The 16,651-nt window shown below is 34.7% G+C and overlaps 1 protein-coding gene across 1 annotated transcript in view; it reads right to left on the reverse strand.

The window, feature by feature from the left end:
* The window catches only part of CCDC141 (coiled-coil domain containing 141), a 211,299-nt gene that overhangs the window by 147,689 nt on the left and 46,959 nt on the right, over positions 1–16,651 (reverse strand). The window contains exons 4-5 of the mRNA XM_053598213.1: positions 11,672–11,863; positions 8,087–8,195 (exon numbers count right to left, since the gene is read on the reverse strand). Coding sequence (XP_053454188.1) covers positions 8,087–8,195; positions 11,672–11,863 — 301 coding nt within the window. The remainder of the gene's footprint in view (positions 1–8,086; positions 8,196–11,671; positions 11,864–16,651) is intronic.

Below are 16,651 nucleotides of genomic sequence, written 5' to 3' on the forward strand. Positions count from 1 at the left end.
TGTCTTTGCCAGTAGGCACAATGCAATACAAACATAGGAGCAGGACTATGCCAGCACATGCACGGTCACTGGAACAGGGGAGGGGTTCAATAATTTTTACAGGATGCCGAGGTGAGCAAATGTATTAAAACCAGGAGGAGAACTAGGAGATACACAGAGTTTAGAGATCAGCAGCCTTCCAGAGATGTAAAGCAGAGAAGCTGCAAAGACTTAGGATTTTGTGCTATAAACCAAAGCCAAGTTACCAGGTTGAGAAATGGAAAGATGATGACACGTGAAGACAACAAATCAGGACAAACATTTGGACATTTGTTGTTAGAAGAAAAGAAAAAGCTAGGATAGCAGGGTTGAATCTGTTATTCTTTAAATTTTAGGCTGGGGAGAATTGTAAAGAACACCCAAAGAGCAAGGACCTTGACAAGCATCGCGGTACTGAAAATGACCTGAGCCCGAGCTAAAGTCCAGGTCTTATGACTCATATCTCAGTGCTCTCCCAGTGCAGGCTGCCACTCTCCTTCCACGTTCTCCCTTTCAGCACTTAATTACACAGCAAGGATTTAGGCTGGGTAGATGGGCCAGCTGTCTCTGGCAACTGACACCTTTTTTTTTAAGAGCTGGAAGAGAGAATGAGATAAGTGAATATACTACCAGCTCGGTGCCTGTGGTTCAAGTGGCTAAGGCGCCAGCCACATACACCTGAGCTGGTGGGTTCGAATCCAGCCTGGGCCCGCCAAACAACAATGACGGCCGCAACCAAAAAATAGCCAGGCATTGTGGCGGGCACCTGTAGTCCCAGCTACTTGGGAGGCAGAGGCAGGAGAATCACTCCTGAGCCCAGGAGTTGGAGGTTGCTGTGAGCGGTGATGCCACAGCACTCTACCCAGGATGACAGCTTGAGGCTCTGTCTCAAAAAAAAAAAAAAAAAAAGTGAATCTACTACCATAAAGAGACATTGAGATGAAAAGGAAGTAATTTGAAGTAGTTTATACCCGTAATCTACATCCGTCCAATAGACTATAGACAGTAGTATCTTGTTTCCTTGTACTCTTGGGAGTCAATAAGGCAAAGAAACAAACAACAAGTATAATACTGGACTTGAACCAGGACAGAAGGATGGAAGAATTTAAATAGGATCAGAAAAGTCGAGGACATAGTGTCATAATTAGAGTAAATTCCTTGGAAAAAAGACATGGAAGCAAACATGAACAAGATGGGGGTGAGGAGGAGTGTGCAGGAGAAGACTTGTCCACCTAGAACCAGTTTTATGGGGATGTGAAATAATCAACTGGAAAAAAAGAGGTAACAGCCTCTTTGAGGGGGACCTTGCCCATGAGACAAAAGTGTAGTGATTTAGACATCTTAAAGTAGTAATAACTACAACTGATTCTCCTTTTATATGGAGAGAAATGGGGGTTCCCCTTGCATCAAAGAACATATTATATTTATGAACACCACACACACACACAGTAAGTATATTAAGGAGCAAGGTTTCCATGTGGTATTTCTTCTTTTCCTTCCTATAACTAGCTCTTACTTATTATCCTTTCTATGTGTGAGAGGGAAACACACCTGTAGGCGCTCAGGGCATTGCAGACTGACAGGTGACCAGGTCAGCATGCTCTGGCCCCTATAAGAACATATACAAGTAGCCAAAACTCCTACTTGCATCCTTTTTCTGATTTTCTGTTTCAGTTTCTGCCAAAAACACTGTCGTGATCTCTCTAGGCAGATAGCCTCTGAGCCAAAGTTAGCTGATGTCAGTCTGTTACCTGCTCCCACAATGGTCATCAAAACAGACAAACTCTCCACTCCTTTCTGCCATGTCCCTCAGTTTCCCTCTGTTGGTTCCTTACATTTTACTGTTTTACAGTTTTTATCTTTCTAGCTATTTATTCTATCCGTTGGTCATACAAAGTGATGTATTTTTCTGCAAGGGTAAACTGTCTATATTGTGACCTTCAAGAATAGAAAATCTTTACAGTTAATTTTAAAATTGCATATTTCTGCACATACAAAACCCTACTCACTGACCCAATACCTTGTGATGTGAAGCTAATAGATGTTCAATCATTTTGCTTAATTTTCATCGTATGTAAAAAATTACTATGAAAGTACATTTTATACTAATATTAGTTTGCCAAAATTATAAAGTATAAATAATCAATTGAAGATGGATAAGTGAGGAATATGTGCAAGTTATATAGGTTCATAGCTTATTGAACAATCTTTCCAAATAAGTACTTTCTAAGACATATTATGTCCACAGTTGTGGTACTGAGATCATGGATGATATTTCTTCTTAACATATTTTAAAATATTCCATATGTTCCTTGGTGGGATTTTTTTCCCTTAAATTTATTTAATGGGCATTTTCAAATAACCACAAAATTAGAGATAATAGTTTAACTTTTTTTATTATTAAATCATAGCCGTGTACATTAATGCAATTATGGGGCACCATACACTGGTTTTATAGACATATTTGACATATTTTTGACATAATTTCATCACACTGGTTAACATAGCCTTCCTGGCATTTTCTTAGTTATTATGTTAAGACATTTATATTCTACATTTACTAAGTTTCACATGTACCCTTGTAAGATGCACCGTAGGTGTGGTCCCACCAATTACCCTCCCTCTACCCATCCTCCCCCCTCCCCTCCCCTCTCTTTCCCCTTTCTCCATATTCTTAGGTTATAATTGGGTTATAGCTTTCATATGAAAGCTATAAATTAGTTTCATAGTAGAGCTGAGTACATTGGATACTTTTTCTTCCATTCTTGAGATACTTTGCTAAGAAGAATATGTTCCAGCTCCATCCATGTAAACATGAAAGAGGTAAAGTCTCCATCTTTCTTTAAGGCTGCATAATATTCCATAGTGTACATGTACCACAATTTATTAATCTATTTGTGGGTCAATGAGCACTTGGGCTTCTTCTATGATTTAGCAATTATGAATTTGGCTGCAATAAACAATCTGGTACAAATATCTTTGTTATAATGTGATTTTTGGTCTTCTGGATAGTAGAGGAATTGTAGGATCAAATGGCAGGTCTATTTTTAGATCTCCAAGTGTTCTCCAAACATCTTTTCAAAAGGAATGTATTAGTTTGCATCCCCACCAGTGGTGTAGAAGTGGTCCCTTTTCTCCATATCCTAGAGATAATAGTTTAATGTATCTTCATGAACTCATATCCCAGCTATATTTAAGACATATACAACATCTAAGAAAAAAGACATAAGAATATGATTCTTCCTGTAATGCATCTTCCTAAGGTCTTAATTTCATTCTGAGAAGGCCCTTGGAAAACTGGGGAGTGGAGTTGTGATTCTTCAGAGCTTAGAGCACATTCTTCTCCTAATGTCCCTGCAGCACCTTGTTCATGGCTCACATTGTACTATGTCTTACATTGAAATTATATATAAAGAACACCCAATAAACACAATTTGAGTTTGACATGGTGCTAAGCCTCAGAGATCTAGGGTTTCATAATCTGGGTATGTAAATAAATGAGAAGATTATTATCACCCAGTGAGTTGAGTGGTGTAACAGAGATACCCACAGGCAGGACAGAGGGAAGTCACTGGCAAGGGTGTACATGGCCTCCTAAATTGCAGGCTTCCTGAGGGCAGGGGCCGGCACTTCCTGACACGTGGCTCTGGGTTTCTCACCAGGTATTTGTTCAGAAAATGTTTAATGTGTCTTGTTGGATTGAGGGCAAGTCAACAGGTAACTAGCCTGGAAATCATATTTACTGGAAATAGTAAAGGAAAGGACTTTACTGGAAAGGACTTTAACTAGGCATGTTTAACCCAAAGGAGAAAAGACAAGAGGATATTTTAGTCTTCAACTATTTAAAAGATTGTCAAGTGGAGGAGGAAAGCAACTTATTCAGAAAAGTTCCAACTTTTTGATTGATTGATCTGTTGTATAATTCTTTTGTTTTCAATTTCATTTAATTCTGCTCTAATTTTGGTTATTTATTTTCTTCTGCTGGGTTTGAGATTGGATTGTTCTTCTTTTTCCAATTGCTTGAGATGTCCCATTAAGTTGCTAAGTTCCTCTCTTTCCATTCTTTTGAGGAAGGCTTGCAGTCCTATAAATTTCCCTCTTAGGACTGCCTTTGAGGTATCCCAGATTGTTAGCATCAGTATAAAATTAAGAGCATTATCTAAAGGATGTTCTTTAATAATTTTTGGTAATATCCAATTAGTTCTTTTAAGAAATAGAATTCTTTTATCCTTAGTATAATGGTTATCTATAAGTCCTAGGTAATCCAAAAGAGCGATTTGCCATTCAATGTTGATAATTTGTGTCTTCATTTTTGTTTTGTTCCAAAAATTTGGTGATTTCCTTCTTAATCTTGTCTGTGACCCAGACATTCTTCAGCATAAGATTAATTAGCTTCCATGTTTTTGCATGAGTATACAGATTCCTATTGTTACTGAGTTCCACTTTTATTCCATGATGGTCTGAGAAGATGCAAGGAATAATTTCTATTCTTTTAAATTTGCTGAGTTTAGATTTGTGACCTAAGATGTGATCGATTTGTAGTATGTTCCATGGGCTGATGAGAAGAATGTGTATTTAGTTTTGTTAGGATGAAATGTTAGGTGTCTGTTAAATCCAAATGTTGAATGGTTAAGTTTAAATTTAAAATTTCTTTGCTCAGCTTCTTATTGGAGGATCTATCCAACACTGTCAAAGGAGTGTTAAAATCTCTGACTACTATGGAGCTGGAGGAAACCAAGTTGCTCGTGTCTGTTAGAGTTTCTCTTATAAATTGAGGTGCATTTTGGTTGGGTGCATAAATATTAATAATTGAAAACTCATCATGTTGAGTATTGGCGTTAACAAATATGAAGTGACCATCCTTATCCTTCCTTACTTTTCTTGGTTTAAAGCCTATTGTATTTGCAAATAAAATTGAAACACCTGTTTTTTCTGCTTTCCATTTGCCTGGAATATAGATGACCATCCCTTCACCCTGAGTCTATATTTATATTTTAAGGTAAGATGAGATTCTTGTATGCAGCAGATATTTGGCCTGAGTGTTTGTATCCAGTCAGCCAGCCTGTGCCTCTTTAGAGGACAATTTAAGCCATTCACATTAATTGAGAATATTGATAAGCCTGGTAGAATTTTGGGTATCGAGTTTTTTGAAAGACCAGTGGACATTTTTAATCCTTTCACCACTGTGGAAGTTGGAATTTGATCAAAAGTTTCTGAGTGAGTTTACTTTTGTGGTGGAGGATTGCACTGGTCATTATGGAGGATAGGTCCGAGAATATCCTGGAGAGCTGGTTTAGTTATGGCAAATTTCTCCAACATGTGAATGTCATTAAAGTATTTAATTTTTCCATCATAAAGGAAACTCAGTTTAGTTGGATACAGGATCCTGGGTTGAAAGAATATGGGGAAAGAGGCAAGGGAGGGGAGGGGAGGGGGAGGATGGGTGGAGGGAGGGTAATTGGTGGGACTACACCTTGGTGCATCTTAGAAGGTTACAGGTGAAACTTACTAAATGCAGAATATCAATGTCTGAACACAATAACTAAGAAAATGCCATGAAGGCTATGTTAACCAGTTCGATGAAAATATTTCAAATAATATATAAAACCAGCACATTGTACCCCATGATTGCATTAATGTAGACAGCTATGATTTAATAAAAAAATAAATTGTTAGAACACACACAAAAGAAAAGTTCCAGAGGGCAGAAACCTCAGTCATTTATCCTGGACTTGGCTTCTACAGTGCTATAGAATTTAAGATTCTTACATGCAATATAGCCTTAGCATTGATGAATAAGGAAAAAGTAGAGATTAAGTTAATTGAAATAATGCAACTATTGGGGTAAGTTTGATTACAGTTTTTTTCAGCTACTATTATTCTAACACTCATGTTTTGTATTACTCAACTAACCAATATCTCAGAAACTGATTAGAATAGCTAGCTGCACTTAAATTTTATTTCCTTAAATATGAAGATAATAGATATGAAGTCCTTAACTAAAATTCAGAATTTCATCCTTGAGTACAACATTTTAAATTATCTTATCTTAATTATCTTGCAGTGGATTAGTTGATTAATAAATTTCATCAACTCTCATTTTTTTGGTCTCATGGAAACATTTTATGAAACACCATTGGGCATATGAATTGGGAGCAAGGTATCCCGAGCAGAGATTGTTCTCTGCAATCCCTGTGCTTCAAGTATCACACAGAGGGCCACAAATTTTTCATGATAAACATGCCATCAGGAAAGACAAATATTTTGTCATCACAAAAATAAATACATTTCCTGTCTTTAGTTATCATTTTTATCCATCTCTTCTAACTAGGAGGAGACCCATTGGACTCTTGTTTTTTTTTTTTGTAGTTTTTGGCCAGGGCTGGGTTTGAACCCACTACCTCCAGTATATGGAGCCGGCTCCCTATTCATTGAGCCATAGGCACCGCCCAACCCACTGGACTCTTAAAGGCTATTTCCTTGAAAAGTAAGACACTGATTTTGCTATCAGCTGGATGCCCGGGCTGGGTAGCCTAAGGCCTCCCAAACAAAGTAGCATACACCCATGTCAACTGGTTCACTCTGTTGTAGACACTAGTGACCCTGAAGGAGCCAATAGCAGCAGCAGCAACAACAAAACATTATTAAGGCTACTTCCTCTGCCAGCTCCATTCCCAGACATTAATGGAAAAGTGCCTACTTCCATCATCTTCCAATCCCTCTGCAAAATGGTTTCACTTGATTGCCTCAGTAATGAACCTCTTTAACAAAAGCATCAGTCACTGTCAGTTTTCTGGAGGTAAAACTGTGTGTGATGATCATGGTGAGCAGAAGGAAATTAAATTGAGACCATAGAACCCACCTGTTACCTGGACTTCAGTCACCTGCTAGTCTCCTAGGAGGAATTTCATGTGATTCTGTTCATTCCCCTTGGACCCAGATTACTGCTGCTGTATGAAAATGTGCAGCCACTCCTTTCTGTAGAAATTTCTGATGGTGTTTCTAATTCCTGTCAGTGATGTTTGGTAGGATTTCATAAAAATTTACACAGGATAGCCTGAGTCCTTTACTCTTTGAGTTTTGGAAAAGTTGTGATAAGTAATTAATCACAATGATCTATATTCTAGTGTCATCTGAAGGGTGATAAAACACAAAATGTATTTGTGACTTTGAGCACACATTTTGCCCCTGTCCAGCCTGACAGGTTAGCAGAGCTAGAAGTCAAGTTAAAACTGTGACAAATGAACTCAGAAAAGTGTTTTACTCAGACCCAGTTCCTCTTGGCAGTAAAATTAGAAGGCCCATTAGGAGGGGAAAAAGCAACTGCTTCTATTTATCTACCCTGATCCTAGAGCAAAAGATGGAGGTGACTGCAACCCTTCCACAGATGCCTTTCCCGCTCCAGTTCTGGCCAACTCCAAATACCAGTGGAAAGGCCTGGAATATGCTCAGATTCTTGACTAATGATTAGATTTTATAGTTGTTCAAAGGGAGTTGAAAATACTCCCTTTGACTAATGATTAGTCTTTATAGTTGTTCAAATGGAGTTGAAAATACATTTTTGTATAGTGTTTTATTAGATTTTTTTTATCTTGGAAAACATCACTATTTCTTCTCTCTTTAAATTGTAATAGTGAAAGAAGAATTTTCTTTATCCAGAGCTATTATTTAAAAGATGACTTTCATTCATTGACTTATAGAAGGAACATTCACTGAATTAACCATTTATTCAATCAAGAAATATTTCTTGAGGCTCCACCAGGCACCTTGCTAGATGCTAAAGATAAAAGGATAAATAAGGTAGAAAGTTTCTCAGGAACTAAAATTTAGTAGACTAACTAACTGAATCACCTGGGAGTTGCTTCCTCTACCATCCCCATAGAACTGTTTACAAATAGCTCTTTCTTTCAGAAGATGAACAAAAATATAGCTTTATTTAACCTTTCTTGGAACAAGTAGAGGTGTACATGGATAGATAAGTTAAAAATACACTTTCATACATAAGCATCTCATATGAAATCTGTAAAATTCTTTAAAAGCTTCTATAAGAAATAAACACATTTCTTGCCTTTAGTATGATGGTCATGAAGCTGAAGAAGTGATTTTAAGGACTCAGCACTCCCAAATTCATGAGTATTCTGGAGAAAGTCTTCAGCTTGGTCTATTTTAATAGCAAACTACAAATAGAAATACAAGGAAAAGACATTTGAAAAAATTAATGTGCCACTTTTAATTATTTGCAGATATTTTTCATAACTTAATGACCTAACTGACTGTGTATGTGTTTGTGCAAGTGTGCACGTTTGTATCCAAGGGTGTTTGTGTGATGAAGCATTTGTGTGTGTGTGTTGGCTTAGGGTGTTTCTGTGAGGGTGTGTGTTTAAATATAGACAATTTACAAGTGTCACAGTAAGAACTGTCTTCCCCTTCCCTGGGATTCCTTTCACATCTGGAAATAAGTATGCTGAAATAAACCAATTTGTTTACTGTTCAAATGTCTGTTAAATTTTTTGAGTAAGACTATTGTGTTCTATGCAATGAATACTGTCATCCTCAACATTCTAAGAAAGTTAAAGAATAAGCAAAAAGTTTGCTAAGGGAAACCAACAAAATGTTGAATAAGACATAATTACAAGTCATTTTAATTTAAGAACTCACTTAGAAGGTTATTAGGTTATTTTTTCCTCTATAATTGAGCTTAGAAGTGAAATATGCAAGTTCCAAAATAATAGTCTAATCTCAGTTTTTATACACAGCACAATGTATGCTTTATATATATATATATGCACATATATATACACACACACATATATATATTTGTACAGAAAATGGTCTCAAAAGATACACACTAAATGTTGAATCTTAACAGAAGAAATGGAATTAAAGATAGATGATGCTATGTATTCAAGGAAAATGCATAATAATTGGATACCCTAAGTGCTGAAGAATGTGACGGTCTTTCTTTTTGTTTTTCTTCATGGAGGAGATAGGAGGGAGGGAAAGAGACACTTTCAGTGATCTCAAAATTCTCAGGGAAGTAATCTTAGAAACAAATTTTAGAAAAAGGTAAAATAAATATATTTGTTTATACTATCACAGTATATCTATAGTGGTACACAAATAGCTGGTTCATTTTCGCACAGAGTCAGTGGGAATTATCATAGTTTATAAGAGCATTTTTAATATTTCAAAGTATTACAGGGGGGAGTACAATGTTTTTGTTACATGGATAATGGTCTCCAGTTTTGTCCAAATTGTTGCAAAAGGCACTAAATCATTCTTTTTTTATGGATGAGTAGTACTCCTATAAAAGTATTTTAATCAATATGTTCACCTTTAGATTAGATTTTTTTTTTTTTTTTAGTTTTTTTAGATTAGATTTAAAAGACTATATTACAAGCTCCATAGTTGAACACCTCCCTACACTGCCCACCTTCTTAAGTTGATCTAATTTTCATAAACCAGACATGCACCACATGTATTTATCTGTATAGTAGGCCTCGTTCATTATGTTGACCACCTCTGTATATTGACTTGTTTGTTGCAGTTCCTTGGGGGACCAACTTACAGAGGTACTACTGTAATTAAGGAAAAGTCTCGATGTGAAAGACATGCTTGTCTACCACAGTGTTTGTCTTTTTTCCCAAGTCTTCTCCAAACTATCATCTTTGAATTTAATGGTTTTTAAAATTTTAATGAAACTGTTTGATTAACACAATCTACCATCTTTTGATTATTACAATGGCCATATAAAGTCCAATTATATATGAAAGGGAATGGTAAGAAAGAGATTGATAAGCAGGTGGTCGTGCTTTAGAAATGCAGAGAAGGCCTCTGCCATCCTGTCAGAACATGCTGACAGACACCTGCCCCTATCACTCAAGGGCAGTGCTTCTAAATTGCAGTAGTGTTTCAGAAGAGAAAAACCTACCTGACAGTTAAGTCTGTGAGCCTGACATAACCCTGTATTAATAGGCAACTGTGGAATAATAAGTCATTTTGCACTAATAAAGAACCCCTGCATGCACATAGCTCAGTAAGCAAACAATCAGTAAGCAAACCAGTAAGCAAACAATGCTTTATTTAGAAAAAGCTTTCCTAAAGTTCTGTTAACTTTTATCTAACCAATATTTTCTTTTCCACACCTAAATATTACACTTTTCTTCTTTCTGCAGCTTTTATACGGTGAGAAGTGGCAACGGGGGACACTTTTCACTTCCTTTTCATCACTAATGGAAATGGCTTTGGCATACAAAAAGGGCATGGAGATTATGTAGGAGCTTGTCTTCAGCTTAGTATGAAATGGCCCACAAAACTGGAAGCAGGATAATACAAGAAACAATTAGTTTTTCACTAGATCCAATAAAAGCTAACTCAAGTGTAAGAGTAAGAGTGCTGGGCTGAATTACGGTTTTATGGTTTGACTTAGTATTTCCTTTTAGTTCATGCAATATCTGAAGGTAATTTGTTCATCATGGAGAAATAGTGAAAATAAGACAGTCTTAACAATAAAACATCGTGAGGAACAAATATTAGTGCTAACAGAAAAAAAAGATAATCTCCTGTGCTCAAAGGAGCCAAGTTTCAAGGGCAGTTGACACTTAGTAAGAAGAGTGTAAGTTTTATTTCTTCTCAGGAAAAAAGATTACGTATGGAACTTTGTCCCATAATGGTCTCTAAAATGCACTGTGAGTTGGGCTTCAGTGTTCAAATTGTGGAAAACAAACCTTAGAAGTTACAGTGAAGTTTTTACTCTTCCCTTTTGCTTTTAACTGAGTTCATGATGCATGAGGTTGTCTACCTCAATTTTTATGTTCTATTACTAATCTCCTTTCCTTCATTATTTTGGATTTAAGTCCCAAGTTTTCAGTTTAAAAATGTCATATTTTTCAAAGCCAGTGCTTTATCATAACAAAGCAATGCTCTCACATCAAAATGAATGTGCTCCCCACTTGACAGAGATGCTGAAAGTGAAATTTCCTTAGCTGTCTTAAACCAAATACAACACCTTTTTTGATAATGTTCTTTGAATCTCACATTTTGAAATTGGGAACATCAAGAGAAAAAAAATCACAGAATTCAAGAAAAATCTCCAGGAGAAATGATCATCTTAGATCTAGGACTTTTTCCTTCCCTGGTATTTTCATAAGTTCAAATTATGAGAAATTAACTATATACTTTAGAAAATTACTCTATAAAATGTTCTCAATGCAAGTCAAACATCCTATGAAATCTGTAACTGATTTAAAAAAAAAAAAAAGCAGAAGAAGAAATTTTATCCTCCAATATCTAAACCACAAGAACACTCCACACCAGTATTTCCCAGTAATCTTATAATCAGGGTAATTGTTTGATTTAGTAATTGTATGACTTTATTACAAAGAGATAAATAAATAAATAATGGGTTTTGAGTTGGAGTTCCCATGTTTACTTAATGTTTTACTTAATTATAGTTAGCTGTACTTTGTTTGAAGACCTAGCCTTAAAATATTAACAATTTTATTTTTTGACAATCAAATTAAATTTATTGTGCATGTCTTAGTTATTCTGCCATTTTCGAGCTGATTGTAATGCTTTTTTGTGGAATTAAAACATTTCAGAAGTGCTATTCATTTGCTCTGAGGTGGAAAAGGGAGTTTTTAAAACTACAAACCTCTAAGGCATTTTCAAAAAATTCAGCAGCCAACCTAAGGAGCTGTCTTCTTCTTTCAAGCATGGAGACCAGGGCTGCCCATGCTTCTCCCAGAGTTTGGGCCATGGCATCGTAGACCTGACTTTGGTCCTTGTTCTCTTCAGCTGTCTTGTCTGCTTCCTGCAAGAGTTCCCATACTTGATCTTCCAAAGCCTGAGTCCAGGAGAAAAAAGCATAAAGCAGAGTGTTACTCAGTGTAAAAACAAAGGATCATACCTTAATCACTTGGATACTTGGAACTGTATTAGGTCTAAGAAAGATAGGAAGAGAATTTATAAATACAAACTGTTATACAGGCTGGCCCATCAAGCAGGCAGGAGAGAGCAGTAGAGATGGTGGTGGACCAAAGAGTATGGCCAGGGTAAAGGCACTCACATTCAAACGCTGTTCAAACACTCTCGTGATTTATCAAAGACAAATACATGTTCCAGAGGTTATAGAATATTATATTGATCTCACATTTAAATAAATAAATAAATAAGAAAACTAATTGGAACCCACCCAGAGAGTTGCCACTAAAAAAAGTTTTGAGGAAAGGAACTTAGTAGAAAGTACTGTTTATTCTAAATAATTGTCATCAATTGTTAATATTTCTGTGAAGCTTTACGTAAATATTAAGCACACATTCCTAAAAGAGAATATTCTTAAAGTAAAAGTAAGAACGTCTGTAATCAACACTACATATTTGGACAAAATATGGAAAGTAAAGGGGAGCATATGCTTCCATAATGGTCCCATTCAGGGAAAGGAAGAGGATACAATATATTCCATTTCATTCTTTAAGTTGGCATGAAATAAAGGCACAATTTTTAAAGATACAGTAGGCTAAATAGTCAGGTGTTATAGCAGGCACCTGTAGCCCTGGCTACTTTGGAGGCTGAGGCATGAGGCTTGCTCAAGCACAAGAGTTTGAGGTCTCTATGAGCTATGATGTTGCCATGGCACTCTACCCAGGGCACAGAGTGAGACATGCTTTCAAAATGTAAAAAAATGAAAAGCAGTCTAAAAATAGTATTCATAAATTCTAAAATATCATCAAAAAGAACTAAAAAACGTGATAAACCAAAATAAAGCAAACAAAAGAGATAAGAATAGACTTACCAGGACACACACATGAACATAAAGCAAAAGATGTAATAAAATATCAATACCAAAAAGTGGATAAATTAACTTTTTCAATTAAAAGACAAACATTCTGAGTGAAAAAAAAAAAACAACAAAATTCAACTAATTTGTGTGCCAGAGTATTTCTCAACTAAAGAGAAATAACTTTTGAAAATAAAGAGATGCTATACATAAGGGAAAGACAAATAAAGTGGGACTAGCAATATTAACATGAGGCAAATTAGAAAACAAAACAAAAATCATGGAGCCTAAAAATTAGCACTTTATATTGATCAATAGTACAATCCACAGTAAAGATAAGGTACTTATGAACCCTCATGAATGTGACATTGAACTATTTCAAACAGATAGAGACAGATTACAATACAATAAAAGTAGAAACAAATAACACAAAGTCCAGATAATAGGTGGGATTGCAAACTAATATAGCCTCTTTGAAAAGAAGTATAGAGAATCCTCAAAGAATTCAAAATAAAAACTTCCATTTGATCCCATAATCCCATAGTAGGCATCTACCTAGAAGAAAAAAATTATTTTATCATAAGGACATTTGCACTAGATTATTTATCACAGCTCAATTTACAATTGCCAACCTGTGGAAACAACCCAAGTGCCCAATCAACTCATGAACGGATTAATAAACTGTGGTATATGTATACCATGGAATACTATTCAGCCATAAAAAAGATGGAGACTTTACATCTTTTGTATTAACAAATGGAGTTGAAACACATTCTTCTTAGTAAAGTATCACAAGAATAGGAAAGTAACCAATGTATTAAATACTAATATGAAGCCAGTTGATGAATGAATACAAGCCCACACGAGAAAAATTCAATTTAATTTAAGTTGGTGGGAGGAGAGAGAAGGGTAAGGGGAGGAAGGAAGTGGTTTGGTGTCCTCCCACCTAATGGGCACAAAGTAAGAGTATATGGCACACCTCCTGGGGGCTGGATGCAACTATAAGAATCCTTTCCTAGCAAACACAAACATTATACTCTAATCATTTTACCCTCACATTAGAAATAAAATATATATAATAAATAAAAAAGTAAATTTAAAAGTCCAGATATAAATCACTAATAAAAATTTAAAAAAACACTTTGAAGAATGATTCTGAGATCAAAGAGAGAATACAAACTACCCTTATAGGCTGTTTGCAAAAATAATAATGAAGCTACTATTTTAAAAACCTAAAATATGCATCTCAGATAAAATACATAGAATTAGATAACTTTCTTGTAAAAAAACAAAACAAAACAAAATAAGTTAATTAAACATTAAAATCTAAATTATATAGAAAAGTGATAATAAAATAAAGAAAAAATTAAGGAGAATAAATTTTTTAACTACAAAATCAGAAATCAGCAAATTAGAAAAAAATCAGAATTAGTTATTTAAAATAATTGGTTCATTGAAAAGCCAACAAAATACAAAAATATCTGATGAATGACAATAAAAATGTCAGAGTAGATAGTTCCTAGGACCCATCCCTCTATAGAAATATCCAAAAAGCAAGCAAAAACCATCTTAATCAATTTTTTTGAATTCTAGAAAGCAATCAAAGGTCTACAGTATTCAAGCAAAGGCTGAATACCCACTCTCTCCTGGGTTCAGTGGAGATTATTAGAGTAGATAAGAATAGTAAGATTCAATTATATGTTATCCATAGATGAAAAGTAAATGAATTGCAATAACTATGTAGGGTGGTCGATATGTTAATTACATTCATTAGTATAACATATGATAATTATTTCACAATGTCTATATATGTATATCGAAACATCACACTGTATACCTTAAATAGGTACGATTTTTATTTGTCAATCATAACTCAATAAAGCCAAAGCGGGGAGGGGAAAGTAAGTGGATGGAAAAGATATACTATGCCAACACTAACTGAAAGAAAGCTGGAGTCTCTATATTAATTCTAGACATGACATATTTTACAGCAAGGAATGTTATCAGGAATTAACTTCAATAATGATAATGGGAGTTATCAAAGTTAATAAGAACACATACCAATCATAAATATGAGCCTAATAAGAGTCTAAAATATGTGAGTCAGAAAACAGAAGAACTACAAGGATAAATAGACAATTCAGCTATAATAGTTGGAGACTTTAACATCTCTCTGTCAATAATTGATATGTTCAGCAGGCAAAAAATTATTAAGGATATAGATGAATTGAACAACACCATCAATCTACTAAATCTCATTAACATTTATATCGTGATTCCTTCAACAACAGTGGAATATATATTCTTGTAAAGTTCATATGGAACATTCACCAAAATAGACCATATCCCGAGCCCTAAAAAATACCTCAACAAATTAAAAAGTCTAGAATGATACAAATAATGCTCTCAGATCACAATAAAATTAAACTTGACATAAAAAACAGACAGGCACTTGAAAAATATAAAAATATTTGAAGATTAAACAACACATTTTTAAATAACACATGGGTCAAAGGGAAAGTCTCCAGGGAAATGAAAAATATTTTGAACTAAATGAAAATGAAAATACAACTTAACAAAATATGTGGGCTGCTTCAAAAGCAGTGGTTAAAGGAAAATTTGCACCATTGAATACATATATTGTGACCATAAAGTCCATGTGCAATTTAAAGTAGTATGCAATTTAAAATTGCACATGGACTTTATGGCCACTGTGTATATTGTGGATGCCAAAAGAAAATAGAAAAAAAAATCCAACAATGTACACACATTACAAATGATTTTGTTGGAAGTAAAATTGATCATTCCTCAAAAGTGTACAAATTTCAGGTAAAATAGATATATGTTGCATGTACACTTGAGCAGTAACAGTACCTGTAATTCAACTTCAAAAAGTAATAGATAGATGATGTCTTTTAAAATATGTATACTTTTTATGGGTACTCTCTGTATATGAAAAGTAAAAAGATCTAAAAGATCTGAGTTTTTACCTTGGGAGACTAGAGAAAGAGAGAAAATTAAATCTCAAATAAGCAGAAGGAAAGAAATAATAAGAATTAGAGGAGAAATCAATGAAATAAAAACAACAGAGAAAATCAATAAAACCAAAATCTGGTTCTAAGAAAAGATCAGTAAAATCAATAAACATCAATAAACCTCTAACCAGGGTAACCAAGAAAAAAATAAAAAATAAATAAATTACTAATGTTGATAATGAAAGAGAGGACATAAAGTACTGATTGTATAGACATTAAAAAGATGAAATATTATAAATGACTCTATGCCCTTAAATTTGATAATTTAGATAAAATGGCCAAATTCCTTCAAAGATACAATCTATAGACACTTCATACAAGGACATACAGATAATGTGAACAAGCTTGTATGTATCAAAGAAATTAAATCAATAATTAATAACCTTCCAAACAATGAAGTATGAGGTCTAAACAGTTTCACTGGTGAATTCTACCAAGTATTTAAAGAAGAAATGCACCAAAGCTAACAAATAAATTCAGCAAAGTTACAAGGAACAAAATCATTATAATAAAAGTTAGTTGTGTTTCTTTTCACCAGAAATTAAAAATCTGAAAAGAAAATTAAGAAAACAATTCCTTGGAATATATACTTAACCAAGGAAGTAAAACATCTCTACAGGGAGAACTACAAAACACTGATGGAAGCAATCACAGATGACACAAATGGAAAAACATCCTACAGATGACTGAAAGAACCAATATTTAAAATGTCCATACTCCCCAAAGTAATCTGCAGATTCAATACAATTCCTATCAAAATACCAACATCATAGGAAGGGGAGGGAGGGGGGATGATGGGCAGAGGGAGAGTGATTGGTGG

This window comes from Nycticebus coucang, chromosome 7 (genome assembly GCF_027406575.1).
Source record: "Nycticebus coucang isolate mNycCou1 chromosome 7, mNycCou1.pri, whole genome shotgun sequence".
NCBI classification, from domain to species: Eukaryota; Metazoa; Chordata; class Mammalia; order Primates; family Lorisidae; genus Nycticebus; species Nycticebus coucang.